The sequence below is a fragment of the Chiloscyllium plagiosum genome, unplaced genomic scaffold (assembly GCF_037043375.1).
Source record: "Chiloscyllium plagiosum isolate Xiang-an unplaced genomic scaffold, Cpla_swu_hap1 HiC_scaffold_5, whole genome shotgun sequence".
Taxonomy (NCBI): domain Eukaryota; kingdom Metazoa; phylum Chordata; class Chondrichthyes; order Orectolobiformes; family Hemiscylliidae; genus Chiloscyllium; species Chiloscyllium plagiosum.
Genome location: NW_028270143.1, coordinates 7,696,520 through 7,714,336, shown reverse-complemented (window position 1 = coordinate 7,714,336; position 17,817 = coordinate 7,696,520). Strand labels below are relative to the sequence as shown.

At 41.7% G+C, this 17,817-nt stretch overlaps 1 protein-coding gene across 2 annotated transcripts in view; it reads left to right on the top strand.

The window, feature by feature from the left end:
• Window positions 1-17,817, top strand: part of LOC122549686 (tax1-binding protein 1) — a 102,840-nt gene that overhangs the window by 64,437 nt on the left and 20,586 nt on the right. For both annotated transcript variants that reach the window (XM_043689537.2, XM_043689538.2), the window contains exons 10-13: window positions 1,576-1,731; window positions 4,304-4,415; window positions 5,366-5,484; window positions 14,933-15,055. In XM_043689537.2, the coding sequence (XP_043545472.2) occupies window positions 1,576-1,731; window positions 4,304-4,415; window positions 5,366-5,484; window positions 14,933-15,055 (510 nt within the window). The remainder of the gene's footprint in view (window positions 1-1,575; window positions 1,732-4,303; window positions 4,416-5,365; window positions 5,485-14,932; window positions 15,056-17,817) is intronic.

The following is a 17,817-nucleotide window of genomic DNA, read 5'->3' as shown; positions in this document are numbered from 1 at the left end:
CCGAGGAGACCAGACATAAATTGGGTGATTGCTTTGCATTCTCCTGAGCTTCTGGTTGCCTGTCTTCTTTATTTCCCACACTCTCTTCATGTTCACTTTTACTTCTGAATTTCTTATCTTTGCTTTGGATAATAATAGATATATCTTATGTTTCTTTACTGATCTCATTACTACTCTATTCTGTCCTGGAGTGCCAACTTTTTTATATCATTTAATCACTCCCATCTTCACCCTATAACTGATCTTCCCTGTCATTCATTTTCCACTGTCTTCCTTGTTCCTTGCCTAAAACCCAATGTATTTTTAATTTTTTCCATATCTAAGGAGAAATTGCTTAACTAATCTTGTCCTTAATCTATAAGGCATAAGTAACGAGTGTTATGCAATATTGTTCACTTGACTGGCCAAGTACAGCTCCAGCAACATTCAATACAACTATCAAAGATAAATAGTCTACTTGATTGGCATCACATTCACCACCTTCAACATTCATTCGTTCTGCCACCAATGTAGCATGCCTTTAGTGTGCAGCTGTAACTCACCAAAGCACCATCAACAGCACTTTTCAAATCCATGAACTCCTCCACCTAGAACAGCAAGAGCAGCAGATGCATTGGAACACCAGTGACCGCAAGTTCCTTCCCAAGACACACACCATCCTGACTTGGAATTCTATATCGTTCCTTCTGTGTTGCTGGATCAAATTCTGGACTTCCCTTCCATGCTGTAGTATACTCACTCTCCATAACGGTTGTTGTTCAAGAAGGCATCTCACCAGCATCCTTTCCAAAGGCAGTTATAGAGAATACAGGCAATAATGGGAAGATGCGCAATAATGCTGGCCTATTCAGTGATGGTTACAGACAACAGTCATTGAGCTGAAGCATTCACACTTTTATTCACCATTGTTTTCTGATCCACTGAATATTTTCAACCTTTTTTTGTTTTTATTTCAGGTTTTCAGTAGCAATGGTAGGTTGTTTTTGTGTATGTTATTATAACTTCCCAGGAGTACCAATGAGAACTGGATGTAGTGATCCTTGCTTATAGTTCCAGGTGTTCATTTCCAATCTTCTGAAATAAAAGTAATTCAAAGTTAGAGACATAAATCTAGATGTAAATTAAGTTGTTTTACTTCTTCATAAAAAGTCAGTGTAGAGTATAATTGCCTGTTCAGAGTTTCTGAAAATGAATAGCAGATATCCTGTTGTCTCAAATGTGGCTAAAATTGGTGATCTCACACAAATCCCAATTTCCCACTGTCCTAGTAGCTCCAATGTGATTGTTACATCAGTCGATGACTTCCTTTGAAATAGTTTGAAACTAAACATAGCTTAATATAATATATGTATATATGTTGCCGTTCTTTCTATCGAAACGGGAAGCCAACTCCCAAATTAGAGCAATGCTGAATGCAAATTAATTGCAAAGTTAATTCAAACGTTGTGTTTAAATTCAAAGAGGTACCTTTATGAAGTTGTTGAAGACAAAAATAAAATGCAGATACACCTTAGCTGCAAAATAATATATGATAATGTCATACTGTAAACTTACCATTTGGCAAATTGATGCTAGGGTTCTTCAGTGGCTGACAATACAGTGGAACAAGAGCTGCATAAGGAAGTCGAAGATTTAAAGCTAAGGTTGCAAATGGCTGCAGAACATTATAAAGAAAAATACAAGGACTGCCAAAAACTGCAAAAGCAAGTTCTTAAACTGACAGAACAGTTGGTGAGTACAGTATTTATTTTAGACTACTGGGTAATGTAATAACTTGAAATGATTGAAATTTTTTTTGTTCTTTCATGAACGTTTTATCTAATTTTTTTGATTTCTTCGTTCTGTATCTGAAGTATTAATTAAATATTGGGAGGTTCAGGAATTGCAGTTTTGTTGTAGAAGTGTTAGATCAGTGTAATATAAAGTATCATTATGTTGTGACTAGTGTTTGAGGAGTATGCAGTCTTTATCTAGTCCCATATGTCCACTGTTCACAGCACAAATTTAAATGGTTTAGCAGTTACTGTAATGACCAGTTATGTACTTAATCTCTATTAGTTTCAAAATAAAAACAAACTGAAACTCTTGGCTGCTATGAATCCAGGCAAGTTAGCTAAGGCCATGTGACTTTCAATAAACTGGTGCAACAGACTAAATGTCTATTCCAGCTAAAGTTTTTAAAAAAACTGTCCAAAGTAATATTAGTGACTTCTTTAAAAGCAGACCATCTGTCTTCCAGTCTTCCAAGGGAATGCTGTTCCCACAATTCAAGTAGTGGTGTTCAGAATCGAACACTATCCTGATTCCTGTGAGAATTTCCCATGATAGGAAAAGAGTCATAGAGATGTACAGCATGGAAACAGTACCTTCAGTCCAACCCATCCATGCCGACCAGATATCCCAACCTAATCTAGTCCCACCTGCCAGCACCCGGCCCATATCCATCCAAACCCTTCCTATTCATATACCTATCCAAATGCCTCTTAAATGTTGTATTTGTACCAGCCTCCACCACTTCCTCTGGCAGCTCATTCCATACACGTACCACCCTCTGCGTGAAAAAGTTGCCCCTTAGGTCTCTTTTATATCTTTCCCTTCTCACCCTAAACCTATGCCCTCTAGTTCTGGACTCCCCGACCCCAGGGAAAAGACTTTGCCTATTTACCCTATCCATGCCACTCATAATTTTGCAAACCTCTATACGGTCACCTTCAGCCTCCGACGTTCCAGGGAAAACAGCCCCAGCCTGTTCAGCCACTCCCTGCAGCTCAAATCCTCCAACCCTGGCAACATCTTTGTAAATCTTTTCGGAACCCTTTCAAGTTTCACAACATCTTTCTGATAGGAAGGAGACCAGAATTGCACGCAGTGTTCCAACAGTGGCCTAACCAATGTCCTGTACAGCCGCAACATGACCTCCCAACTCCTGTACTCGATACTCTGACCAATAAAGGAAAACATACCAAACGCCGCCTTTACTATCCTATCTACCTGTGACTCCACTTTCAAGGAGCTATGAACCTGCACTTCAAGGTCTCTTTGTTCAGCAACACTCCCTAGGACCTTACCATTAAGTGTGTATAAGTCCTGCTAAGATTTGCTTTCCCAAAATGCCGCACTTCATTTTATTTGAATTAAACTCCATCTGCCACTTCTCAGCCCATTGGCCCATCTGGTCAAGCTCCTGTTGTAATCTGAGGTAACCCCCTTCGCTGTCCAATACACCTCCAATTTTGGTGTCATCTGCAAATGTACTAACTGTACCTCTTATGCTCACATCCAAATAATTTATGTAAATACCAAAAAGTAGAGGGCGCAGCACCGATCCTTGTGGCATTTCACTGGTCACAGGCCTCCAGTCTGAAAAACACCCTCCACCAGCACCTTTGAGCCAGTTCTGTATCCAAATGGCTAGTTCTCCCTGTATTCCGTGAGATCTAACGTTGCTAATCAGTCTCCCATGGGGAACCTTGTCGAGCGCCTTACTGAAGAGATGGACAACCTTTGAGAGCTCATGGAAAGCTCATGTTTTTCATGGAGCAACGAGTTATTGTGGAAGGTATAAGAGAGCCTTGCTCGTATGTGGCGATGCTCATGTTATTATTTAAAGTTGTCCAGCAGAATGAAACCAACAATAAAATCACACAGTTCCAGCAGCATGAGGAGAAATTAGATTTTTGCAAACGCTGAAGGCCTGCGATTATTGGGGAGATTGAAAACGTAATGGCGATAATAATCAGTTTTCACATGTTGCTGAAGTATGGAATTGTGTTGAACTCTGCCTTGTATTTTTTTGTACAGGGGCAGCACGGTGGCTCAGTGGTTAGCACTGCTGCCTCACAGCACCAGGGACCCAGGTTCGATTCTAGCCTCGGGCAACTGTCTGTATGGAGTTTGCACATTCTCCCTGTGTCTGCATGGGTTTCCTCCAGGTGCTACGGTTTCCTCCCACCGTCCAAAGATGTGCAGGTCACGTGATTTGACCATGCTAAATTGCCCATAGTGTTAGGTGCATTAGTCAGAGGGAAATGGGTCTGGGTGGGTTACTCTTCGAAGGGTTCGATGTGGACTTGGTGGGCCGAAGGGCCTGTTTCCACACTGTAGAGAATCTAATCTAATCCAATCATTAATTCTCAAGGAAGAATCAGGACACTTTGCAGGTTTTTGGAATTGTAAAGTGCTGTTACATCACATGGTTACTTAGCCTCTCTGCATTTAATCTTTGCTTTTGTAACACATTTAGATATTATTTTTTCCAAGGAAAGTTATAGAGAAACCTAATGATACATCATCACATTAATAGGAAGAGAAGAAAAATGAAACATTCCTGAAGAAGCAGAAACTAGCTGATAATGGGACAAACACTGAATCACCTCCAGTGTCAGCAGCTGACTTTATTCAAGATTCCTCTTCAGGTACTGGGCTTTGTTCAGACTCCAGCTTTATAGATAAGCCAGCACTGTATAATTTCTTAAAGTATTATTTTGTTTTATATTTTGTACACTTGTATGCTTTTCACAGCTTTTAGTCTGAATTGAAATATACATTGGTTTGCAGTGAATAAGTACACAGGCAGGCCAAGTAATGATTTAGTGATTGTTAAGCAAGTATTTCTCCAACTGCTTGTACTGCAGGTGTATCTTCATTTATTCATAAGTAGAAATTGCTCTTCTCAATTTTAATTTCATCTACTACTATGGAACACATTTTTGAAGTGTTTTTATACCCAAGGAAAATGATCTGTAAAACAACTCCATCATTAGCAACAGAGATTTACAAACCATTTTTGTGTTGAAACAATTCTAATACTCATTATTTCCCAGCTGATACTTGATGTTATTCCAGGTCCTACCAGTTTGTCATTGATAATGTATTGCTGACAGTCGTGAGATTAATGTGATAGACACACAACAGTCATGTAATTTCACCTGGCAAGTGAAATTGTTCCTATACGGTAACATCTTATTTTGTGAAGTAGATAAGCATTGGAAGGGAGTATAATTGCAGGGCTTCGGAAAATTGGTGAAAGAATGCAAATCCATTAGTAGATGTAGGTACAGCTAAAATACATACCTCTAACATTTCCATTCACAAAATACACATTTTCAGGAAAAAAAGTATATTTCACGAGAAAATACTTTTTTTTTGGCTGTTGAATTAACTGCATGTTTTACCTACCAGCTTGGAGCCCAAATTTGAGCATGTCCAATTGTTCCAGTATCGACTGTCATCAAATCAACAAAATGGCTCTTAAAAGATTAAATTGCTTGTCTGGGAAAATAAAAAGTTAAAACTTGATTAATTTTTATTTATGGGTCTTTTAATTACTAGTGATAAAGTCTACTTCTTGCTCCTGTCTCTCCAGCCATGCCAACTCCATTCGACCATACATTTGATCTCCTGGTGCAGACGCAAATAAGTAAAATGAATAAAGAAATAATGGAAAAAAATGAGAAGTACAAAAAGTGCAAGCAGATGTTGGCCGTAAGTAAACCAATCACTGAGACTTGTAATACCTTATCACATCCAGGTTGAATGGAATGAAAAGATTGCTGAGTCATAAATGATATTCTAAAGAATATGGTTGGAACTCAGTGAGAAAAATATCTTGTTTGCTGTGTTTTCTAGATTATGTATTATATTCATGGTACTTTGTTTGATAAGGACGCGTGGTCACAATCTAATTGTTAAATATTAAACAATCTCTGGTAATTCAGAGTTTGTTTGGTCAGGACATTTTCTTCACTTGGAATATGTTAATTAGTTTAAGGTTCTAATTTAGCATGCAGTATTTTTAGATTGCTTCGCATCTATAAAAGCCTGAAGGATGTCAACACAGATGCTCCATTTTTAATACATTGCTAACATGTTATCCATAGTTCATGCTAAGACAGAAAATGTTTCCTTCATTAAAACAGAAATATGATAAAAATATAGTTTCTCATTCTCACTGTGACAGTATTGGCATTTACTGTCCATTCCTAGTTGCTCTTGTTTTGATCCTTTTTTTGCTGCTATAGTGCTGAAAGTGAAAATGTTTCAATATCTCTTTGATCTAAGGTTTTCCAGAATTTTGTCATCCGAATAAGGAATAGCAATACATATCTAGGTCAAAAGAAAGATCTATGTTTTCACATTAAACACCGCAAATGAGAGCCAAACCATTTTCTGATGTTTGAAATCCTAGCCTCTCACCTTTATCCATGTCGCCAAATTTAAAGTGTCTGGAAACGTGAATAGGCTGAATTCAGGTTTCTTGATTCCCAAGGTCAGGTTGGAATGTGTTGGTGAAGTTGATGAATTGCTCAACCTCCTTGCGAGAGCACGAGGTGGCGCCAATGCAGTCATCAGTGTAGCGGAGGAAGAGGTGGGGAGTGGTGCCGGTGTAATTACGGAAGATCGACTGTTCTCCGTAGCCAACGAAGAGACAGGGATAGCTGGGGCCCATATGTGTGCCCATGGCTATCCCTTTGATCTGGAGGAAGTGGGAGGGTTCGAAGGAGAAATTGTTAAGGGTGAGGACCAATTTGGCCAAACGAATGAGTGAGTCGGTGGAAGGGTACTGTTTGGGGACATTGGGAGAGGAAAAAAAGGAGGGCTTGGAGGCCCTGGTCATGGCGGATGGAGTTGTAGAGGGATTGGATATCCATGGTGAAGATGAGGCGTTGGGGGCCGAGGACAAGGAAGTCTTGGAGGAGGTGGAGGGCATGGGTGGTGTCTCGAATGTATGTGGGGAGTTTCTGGACTAGGGTGGATAGGAAAGTGTCGAGCTAGGTAGAAATGATTTCAGTGGGGCAGGAGCATGCTGAGACAATGGGTCGGTCAGGGTGGTCAGACTTGTGGATCTTGGGAAGGAGGTAGAACTGGGCAGTGCGGGGTATCCTGGACTATGAGGTTGGAAGCTGTGGGTGGGAGATCTCCTGAGGTGATAAGGTTCTGTATGGTCTGGGAGATGATGGTTTGGTGATGGGGAGTGGGGTCATGGTCGAGGGGGCGGTAGGAAGAGGTGTCCTCGAGTTGGTGTTTGGCTTCAGCGGTGTAGAGGTCAGTGCGCCAGACTACCACTGCGCCCCCTTTATCTGCTGGCTTGATGGTGAGGTCAGGATTGCAGCAGAGGGATTGGAGGGCTGCGTGTTGTGAGGGTGAGAGGTTGGAGTGAGGGAGGGAGGTAGACAGGTTGAGGCAGTTAATGTCCCAGCGGCAGTTGGAAATGAAGAGGTCGAGGGCAGGTAATAGGCCAGCGCGGGGTGTCCAGGTGGATGCAGTGTGTTGGTGGTGGGCGAAGGGGTCCTCGGAAAGTGGCCGGGAGTCCTGATTGAGAAAGTAAGCTCGGAGGCGGACGCGGTGGAAGAAGTGTTCGACATCACGGCGTGTATTAAATTCATTGATGCGTGGATGGAGGGGGATGAAGGTGAGTCCTTTACTGAGGACTGATCGTTCGTCCTCAGTGAGGGGGAGGTCTGGAGGGATGGCGAAAACTCGGCAGGGCTGGGGGCTGGAAGCTGGGATCTGGTGTGGGTGTGGAGCTGGAAGTGGGGCGGAGCTGGTAACTGGAGTGGGTGTGTTGGTGGGGGGGAATGGGGGTGGAGTCATGAACAGGGGTGGTGTTCCCCTCGGGGTTTTGGGGGCCGGGAATGGTGACAGTGGGATCTGTGGGGGTGTGTGTCAGCAGAATGCAGATGAGTGACGTTGGTGGAGGCGGAAGTGGTGGCAGATACGGCAGTAGGGGTGGCAGAGTCAGTGAGCATGTGACATCAGGGAAGATGCGAGGTGCGGAAGTGATGGCACGTGTGATGCATGAGGAATTGTGAGGGGTGCAAGTGGCTGTGGGAGTGGCCATGATGGGGGCGGAAGTGACATCGTCAATCAACGTTGGGGTGGCAGCTGCATGGCTAATGGCGTCCAAGCAGTTCCAGAGGCCGTGGAACTGTTCTGGAATGTTTGAGGAGCGCTGGTTATGGAGGTGGGTAGATAAAAGTTTATTGTACTTACAGTTTTTGAAGTTTGAGATGGAGTTGAAATACTGTTTGTTGAGAGTATGAATTCTCCTGAGGATGTAGTACAGAGTGGGTCCTTTGCAATTCTGAGAGAGTGTGGCCCTCAGCTGAGGCAGGGATGACTGTAGAGACGTTAGGTCCCGGCGCATTGCTGCGAGCGTGGATCTTGAAGGAGAACCGTTACTGGTGTTTTTGAATCTGTAGTCTGTACTGTTTGTCCTGTTCGGGTCCGAACGCTGCCGGTTTAAAGGTGGTCCGGAATCCGTGTGGGATGAGTTGGTTACGGAGGCAGGCACTGAGGAAGCAAATGTGGCTGTGGTAGTCAGTTTGTTTCAGGACATGGTTGAAGAGCTTCATGGCAGAGGAAATGACCTGGGAGTTGCAGTGGGAGAGGGACTCCCTGAGATTCTTGTCGAGAGAGGAGGAAAACTTTTTCAAGGCAGGCATCCTTGCAAGAGGATTCGCAGTAGGGTTAAAATCAACTAGGTAAAAACAATGACTGCAGATGCTGGAAACCAAATTCTGGATCAATGGTGCTGGAAGAGCACAGCAGTTCAGGCAGCATCCAAGGAGCAGTAAAATCGACGTTTCGGGCAAAAGCCCTTCATCAGGAATAAAGGCAGAGAGCCTGAAGGGTGAAGAGATGAGCTAGAGGAGGGTGGGAGTGGGGAGAAAGTAGCATAGAGTACAATAGGTGAGTGGGGGAGGGGAGGAAGGTGATAGGTCAGGGAGGAGGGTGGAGTGGATAGGTGGAAAAGAAGATAGGCAGGTAGCATGGGGACAGTGCTGAGCTGGAAGTTTTGAACTAGGGTGAGGTGGGGGAAAGGGAAATGAGGAAACTGTTGAAGTCCACATTGATGCCCTGGAGTTGAAGTGTTCCGAGGCGGAAGATGAGGCGTTCTTCCTCCAGGTGTCTGGTGCCAAACGCCAACTCGAGGGCACCTCTTCCTACCACCCCCACCCCCCATCACCAAACCATCATCTCCCAGACCATACAGAACCTCATCACCTCAGGAGACGTCCCACCCACAGCTTCCAACCTCATAGTCTGGGAACCCCGCACTGCCCGGTTCTACCTCCTTCGAAGATCCACAAGCATGACCACCCTGGCCGACCCATTGTCTCAGCATGCTCCTGCCCCACTGAACTCATTTCTACCTAGCTCCTATTCCCCCTAGTCCAGGAACTCCCCACATACGTTCGAGACACCACCCATGCCATCCACCTCCTCCAAGACTTCTGTTTCCCCACCCCCAACGCCTCATCTTCACCATGGATATCCAATCCCTCTACAACTCCATCCGCCATGACCAGGGCATCCAAGCCATCCGTTTTTTTCCTCTCCCAAAGTCCCCAACAGTACCCTTCCACCGACACTCTCATTCGTTTGACCGAACTGGTCCTCACCCTTAACAATTTCTCCTTCGAATCCTCCCACTTCCTCCAGACCAAAGGGGTAGCCATGGGCACAAATATGGGCCCCAGCTATGCCTGTCTCTTTGGCTACGGAGAACAGTTGTTCTTCCGTAATTACACCGGCACCACTCCCCACCTCTTCCTCCGCTACATTGATGACTGCATTGGCACCACCTCGTGCTCCCACGAGGAGGTTGAGTAATTCATCAACTTCACCAACACATTCCACCCTGACCTTAAATTTGCCTGGACCATCTCTGACACCTCCCTCCCCTTCCTGGACCTCTCCATCTCCATTAATGATGACCGACTTGACACTGACATTTTTTACAAACCCACCGACTCCCACAGCTACCTGGATTACACCTCTTCCCACCCTACCTCGTTCAAAAATGCCATCCCGTATTCCCAATTCCTCCGCCTCCGCCGTATCTGCTCCCGGGAGGACCAGTTCCACCACAGAACACACCAGATGGCTGCCGCCTTTAGAGATAGCAATTTCCTTTCCCACGTGGTTAAAGATGCCCTCCAACGCATCTCGTCCACATCCCGCACCTCTGCCCTCAGACCCCACCCCTCCAACCGTAACAAGGACAGAACGCCCCTGGTGCTCACCTTCCACCTTACCAACCTTCACATTAACCAAATCATCCGCCGACATTTCTGCCACCTCCAAACAGACCCCACCACCAGGGATGTATTTACTTCCCCACCCTTTTCCGCCTTCCGCAAAGACCGTTCCCTCCGTGACTACCTGGTCAGGTCCACGCCCCCGTACAATCCACCCTCCCATCCTGGCACCTTCCCCTGCCACCGCAGGAATTGCAAAACCTGTGCCCACACCTCCTCCCTCACCTCTATCCAAGGCCCTAAAGGAGCCTTCCACATCCATTAAAGTTTTACCTGCACATCCACCAATATCATTTATTGTATCCGTTGCTCCCGATGCGGTCTCCTTCACATTGGGGAGACTGGACGCCTCCTAGCAGAGCGCTTTGGGGAACATCTCCGGGACCCCCCCACCAATCAACCACACCGCCCCGTGGCTCAACATTTCAACTCCCCCTCACACTCTGCCGAGGACATGGAGGTCCTGGGCCTCCTTCACCGCCACTCCCTCACCACCAGACGCCTGGAGGAAGAAGGCCTCATCTTCCACCTCGGAACACCTCAACCCCAGGGCATCAATGTGGACTTTAACAGTTTCCTCATTTCCCCTTCCCCCACCTCACCCTAGTTCCAAACTTCCAGCTCAGCACTGTCCCCATGACTTGTCCTACCTGCCTATCTTCTTTTCCACCTATCCACTCCACCCTTCTCCCTGACCTATCACCTTCATCCCCTCCCCCACTGACCTATTGTACTCTATGCTATTTTCTCCCCACCCCCACCCTCCTCTAGCTTATCTCTCCACCCTTCAGGCTCTCTGCCTTTATTCCTGACGAAGGGCTTTTGCCCGAAACGTCGATTTTACTGCTCCTTGGATGCTGCCTGAACTGCTGTGCTCTTCCAGCACACTAATCCAGAATCTGGTTTCCAGCATCTGCAGCCATTGTTTTTACCTCCACATTATTGTTCACTTTGAGGCATAGGGCCAACCTAATTGTTACAATCCCTAACCTTATTCAAAGTGCTGTGTAATCTTTTGCCTGTGATGACTTCAGAAAGCAATCTTCGTGGGACATTGCAACATTGTGATCTTCTAGTAGCAATCAAATTAACAACAATTAATAAATCAGTAATAAGCGATCTTTTAGGACACAAAACTCTTAATGGTAGTCTCAAAGTCAGTTTGAGGGAAAGCGTCTCTGGTTGGACACCATTGTCCTTGACTTATCAAGGAAGGGTTGTCTAAAGTGGACTGGAAAAATTGACCAAGGGGAAATTTAGTGAATGAGTAGTGGCAGATATTAAAACGGATATTTGATTGTGTGCAGAAGAAAAAGATTCCCGTCAGTGAGTTGGATGAACCACCTTTTGTCAGTAGCCTGTCAAGAAAGAAGATAGGTTCAAACAATGGACAAAATTTGGGAAATGAAGTTTAATGTTGGAAGGTCTGGAGTCATGTGCTTTGGAAAGAATCAAAAAGCAGACTATGATTTATTGGGAGAGTGACTCAAAAAATGAAGCATGGAGGGGTCTGGGTATTCTTGTACATGAAATACTAAAAGTGAACTTACACATGTAGCAAGTAGTTATGGCAAATTGAAGTTTTGCCTTTAGTGCTTGAGGTTTGGAGTCTAAAAATAGAGAGGTCTTATTTCACCCAAGAGGTGTGAGTAGGGTACTATGTACAGTTTGGTATTCCTATTTAAGAAAGGATAAACTGGCATTGAAGGCAGTTCAAAAGAGATTCAGGCTGACTTCTAGGGTGAAGGGCTTGGCTTTATCAAAAACAATGAAACAGGTGAGGCTATTATTCATTCCAGTTTAGAAGAATGAAGGGTGATCTGATTGAAGTGTACTAGATTCAGATGGGCTTGTCAGGGTAGATATTGAGAAGATTTTTCCACTAGTGGGGTATTTTTAATAAGGGCTGAAAGTTTTGGAATGAAGGGATACTCATTTAAAACTGAAATGTGAAGGAAATTCTTTACCCCAAAGAGTTGTGGAGCTTGGTAGATTATTAAAATTTTGGAGCTGAGGGCTGTGAAGGGCTGACATAAAAGAGGAGTTCATACCTAGGGCAGATCAGCCATGATATTTCAAATGGACAGGCGGCTTAAGGAGTGGATTCATCTTTCTTATTGCCTGTGTTTTCATTTAAATTTTTTATGGCCTATCATTGATTTTGCGCATTGAAGACTTTTTGTCCATTGGGCAGTACTACGATCTACCATCTACCATGCCTACAAAAAACACCTGCATTTGGTTAGGTTAAAATCTTCAAAAACAAAGGTGTCCCATTGGTTTTCCCAAACCATGCCTGATTCCTAGCTCTCCAATTGATGTTTGGTGCCCAAGTCTGACCCATCTGTCACTTAGTTACCACCTTGCAATCACTATCCCTTTTTAAATGTAGGAATTAACCTTACATTAACCTTACTTATTAACCTTTTAACCTTAAAATATTATTTTAAGGTTAATAAGTAAGCAACAGTTCTATGAACGGTAACAACTGAGACAATGTAGAGTTCAGGGTGGGGTCTCCTTTATTAAGAAACAATTGCAGATTCCACTTTGTTCAACTGAAATGTTGCTAGCAAATTAAACTTTCAAAGCACAATACCTTTAGGTAACTGGAATTGATATTGCAGTGAGTTAGGATGCCATAGTTTCATTTTTTTTCTGTGGCTCATCCATTCTACTGTCTGAATGGGTATTTCACAAAACTAATTTAGACAGTCTCAAGCCCTGTTTCTAATGATCTCAGCTTAAAATTGCACATTGAACAGGCATTCCCAATTTCATTCCGAGATGTTTTAGGAATAACTGCTGTGGAGGAGGATGGCAGCAGAGATTATTGCAAGGGCAAGTTCCATGTCAAAGATCGCCTCTGATAGACTGAAAAGCTTAGCTCTAACATTGGATATTCTTTGAGTAACGGTTCAGATTTTTCGTAGAATGCAGAATAATCTTGTATCAACTTTGAGACAGCCTTCTCTTATCATTTCATAGGGCTAATATTTAGGAACAACTCCAATCAATTGCAAAATACCGACAGAAAAGAGTACTGTAACAAGTTGTACAGCCTATTGTGGGTGATTTTTAAATTACAGTATTTTCAAAAGTATGCATTTTCAGTCATGGTAGTCAACACTGTTGTGGTCTATGGTTTGTGTATGGCTCTTTGAAATAGTTATGCTTCTGATTTTAATTGAAATTGCAGCAAATTGGCATAAGTTTTGCCTTTTTTTTCATATATTGGCAAGTGTTAACAAACTTGAACTTGGGCAAGTGGAGTTTTGGATGGAGGGAACATTAATTTCTCACTTTATTTCCTAAATTTCTCCTGGTTTCTTTCCATTTCTGAAGATGTGTGCTTTTACTTGCTATGATTCAATGTGACTCATCATTTTTTCTCAATCCTCTTCCAAATAATTACCGTGAATCAGGTTACTAAGTGTCAAATTGCTGTTAAGTATTGACCAAATATTAAAAGGCCCATTTCTGTATTAAGCTAATAATTATTGATCGCTTGTAGCAGGGATCATTATATAACAGTCGAACGTTACAAGTCTGCTTAACTATCAATCCCTCCCCTGTCCCACATTTCTAAAATTCCCTCTGTGCTGTTGTGCTGTAACCACCTGGAGGTACATATAGATCAGGGACAATAAGATGAATTCGATGCACTTATCCTTAAGTCTTCTGTTATGAAAAATGTCCAGAAGGTTATGTCCCAGTAAATACTGTTTATAATGTGGTAGATACTGTTGTGCAATTTCAGCAAAGGGTTTAGATGATTAACTGGTATAACTTTTTGCAAAAACTTGCAAAGCTCTCAAAGCTTAACTTCAAGGACTTCCCTGATCTTCAACCAAAATTTACAATGGATGATTGAGAGAATCCTCAAGGGTAGAAATCAGTGGGTTTTTTTAATTCTCCACATTCATATCTAGAAATGTTTTGGTTCAGATAACTGATCTGTAAGACTTCCAGATCTTTGATTTTAATTGTCAAATCTAAAGAGGTGTATCAGTGTGGTTGATGTAAATTGCTAAATGAGATATGATTGCCAGTGGTAATCTTGTAAATACTTATTCCATTATGGTCATGATATGTAATTTTGGGATTTGGATGACATAGCAAATCTTTGAATGAAAACTTGGTGTTGAAGCAATAGAGCTTTATGTATGGATTGAAAGACATGGGCAGGGACATGACAAAGAGTATTCTTACTATATTCTCTATGCCTTATGTGATTGTATCCATTAAAAGTGAATGTTGATGCAGTCAGCTTAAATTTAATGTTGGAGAAAGTGAGGACTGCAGATGTTGGAGATTAGTATTGAGTGTGTGATGCTGGAAAAGCACAGCAGGTCAGGCAGCATCAGAGGAGCGGGAATATCGATGTTTCGGCAAAAGCCCTTCATCAGGAACATCAATTCTCCTGCTCCTCGGATGCTGCCTTACTTGCTGTGCTTTTCCAGCACCACACTATCGACTTAGGTTTAATGTTAACTGGTTGAATGGGATCCCGAGTTCTCTGATTGGATGGCTGTGGAGAGGCACCTGGCCGAAGTTGTTAATGTTTTTAGATGAGAAAAATAACTACCTTTTTAGGGGTCAAGCAGTATTATAGGATGTTTTGTTGTTAGCAGTTAAAGCAACTGCTCAGTTACATAGATTTTAGAGATCGATTCTCTGTTAAGGGCATTTCTGTCCTTTTCCCTGAGATGAGAGAAAATCTTCTGTGTTGGAATAATAGAATTGTGTAAATGTATTATAAATTGTTTATGACAGTTCGTGCATCCTGAAATAACTTTTTTTAACCAAAGCTACAAATGGGAAATGGAAAGAACTTTGTCTGATGTACTTCCTTTTGACAATATTTTTTGCCTGTTGTCTTTTATCAGGAAGAGAATGAAAGAAGTCAGGCTTTTGCTGAAGAACTGGCTTACATCCAGCAAAAATTAAAGCAGCAGTTAAAAATAAACAGTGACCTAAAACAAGAAGCTGCAGAGGACATTCAGTATAAGGTAAAAACCATTCAACAGCATTCAAAACAGAAAAAATAATGGGTCAGTATTGAAGATCTAAATTGTGCACAATTTGAGTTGATTGTGACAAGATTTTGCTTTGAAGGCGGAAAAGAGAAAAGTAACATTTATTAATATTAGTCACCACTTGATTTTGAAACTCAACAGCAGCATATAATTTACACACATCTATATTTGGAATTCTAAATCACTCTATTCTATGGTGTTTTGGTGTAACTTTTATTGAAACCTCCTATTGAGGTGATCAAGAACATTTCTTCTTAAATTCTTTTGTATCTGTCATACTAGCACCCAGCATAACACTGATGTAGAACAAAGTGATTACTCTTTGTTCATACAATAAATAGTTCTAAGTTAGCTGAATACATTTATTGCTTTCTTTTGCATAGGTTTGCTGGTTTTCCTTCTGTTTTCTATCTAAGTTTACATTATAAAACTATTAAATTGAATTATTTATGATATGATGCCTATAAGATTGATATATGAATATTCCTAATATGTATTGTAAAGTCATGTCCCTTTGAACTTCAAATAATACTCTGTAGTTCATACTAAGATTTTGACTTTTTTAAAATTGGTTTGTGTTTAGAGAGAAAATTTAATGCTCTACAACTGATGTGAAGTACAGTTGGTTACAGATTTGTGACTGCAGTTTAGAGATATTCTAATAATGAAATCTTCACTGATGTCAATATATACATCTGAAGTATATTAGCTTAAATGTAGATTTTTCAAAGTGTTTCGATACCAATGCATTAAGTAATCCAAATATCCTGGTGGAGTGCAACCTGTTTGATACATTTGAATGAAAATTAAGTTAAATCAGGATGGAAAATGGATTTTATGAAAAAGGAAAGACACTTTATATGTTTAGTGTGAAGTACAAGTTATAGTACAGTAGTGATTTTAAATTTTGAAATGACAACCCAATAATTGTCATACTTTTTAAAGAATTATCAGTTTCTATTCCTTTCAGTATTGAGCAACTAATCTGCAAGTTAAGTTCAATGCCCTTCAATTCTCACTGACCCAACACTTCCTGGCAACATAATACAAATTGGCACATGCTGTTATTGGTTGTCTTCAACCCAGAATCTTGTAGCAAGAGATAATCTTGAGTCTGAGTCATTGCAAATTGCTGAATAACTCGTGATGCTACATTATTTCCCTAGGGTGAGCGATTTCAAGACTTGGGGGCATATATTTAAGCTGAGAGAAGAAAGATTTTAAAAAAGATATGAGGTGGAAATTTTTTTAGCAGAGTTGTTCGAGTGTGGAATGAACTTCCAGAGGAAGTGGTGCAAATGGGTACAGTTACAGTGTTTAAAAGGCATTTAGAAAGTACATGAATGAGAAATGTTTGAAGGAGTATGGGCCAGGCACAGACAGGTTGGGACTCGTTTAGTTTGGGATCATGATCAACATGGACTATCGGACTGAAGAGAAATCAAAGTTTCTGTGCTGTATGACTTTGACTCCATTTTAGCCACGTCATGGATTTAAGGAATAGCTAGATTTGCCCCATCATTACAAATGAATTCAATAAAAGTCTGGAATTAAGAGTCTAATGATAACCATGAATCCATTACCAGTTGTTAGGAAAACCCACCTGGGTCACTTACGTCCTTTAGGGAAGGATGCCGCTGTCCTTACCTAATATGGCCAACATGTGACTCTAGAAGCATAGCAATGGAGTTGACTCTAAACAGGCCTCTGAGCAATTAGGGGTGGGCAATAATGGCTGGTGATTCCCTTATCTTGTGAATGAGCAATTTAAAAAAAATTGTCAAGAGCATGATGAGACTGCCATTTTAACATAAGTTAAATGAGTGGGCAAACATGTGGTGGCTGGAATATATAAGGTGAAAATTGAGTCATCCATTTTATCAAGAAGATTGCCAAAGCAGTACATTATTCAAGTGTAGAGATATTGCCAGACTCTGTGGTACAGAGGGATTAGATTGTATGGGTACGCAAATGAGGAAAACTAACCACATAGGAACATCTAATGGCTATTGTGGAAAATGGTATGTTGGTTTTTAATGCAAGAGGATTAAGAGTGTAAGAAATAGAAGTGTTGCAACAGCAGTATACAGACTTAGTGAGACCGCATCTGGAGTACTATGTACAGTTTTGGCTTCCTGTATCAAAGAAGGTGAATCATTTAATTATAATCAGTTCAGAGAAGATTCACTTGACTGGTTCTTGGGCTGAAGGATTTAGTGAGGAAAGGTTGAGCACTTTGGGTCTGTGTCCAAGAGAGTTTGGAAGAATGAGAGGGGCTCTTAATGAATTATACAAAATCTTGAGGGGGCTTGCCAGAATGGATTCTGAGAAACTTTTCCCCTTTGTGGGATAAGGAGTGGAGAAAAAGAGACCTGAGCTTAAAACTGGTCATCCATTTAACACTGAGATGAGAAACTTGCTTGAGAAGCCAAATGGCCCACTTTTTTTCTATCAAGGGATATCGTGTAAATTACCACAAGCTACCTTTAATTCAGTTACTTATCAAGCAATCTCACATTTCAATCAAATACTGAAACAATTATTTAAATTTTATTGCATGTAGCAACCAAAACAAGATCCCTCAAGTAAGCAAGTTAAGCCTCAACTTAGCTAGTACCTGACTAATGGCAGAATGTTTTTCACAATTGCGTAGAAGGAATTTGACTTTAAGGGCCGTTTCATTTCTATGGTTGGGATAGAAATCTCATGTGAGAGATTAAAACAAAGAATTAGGA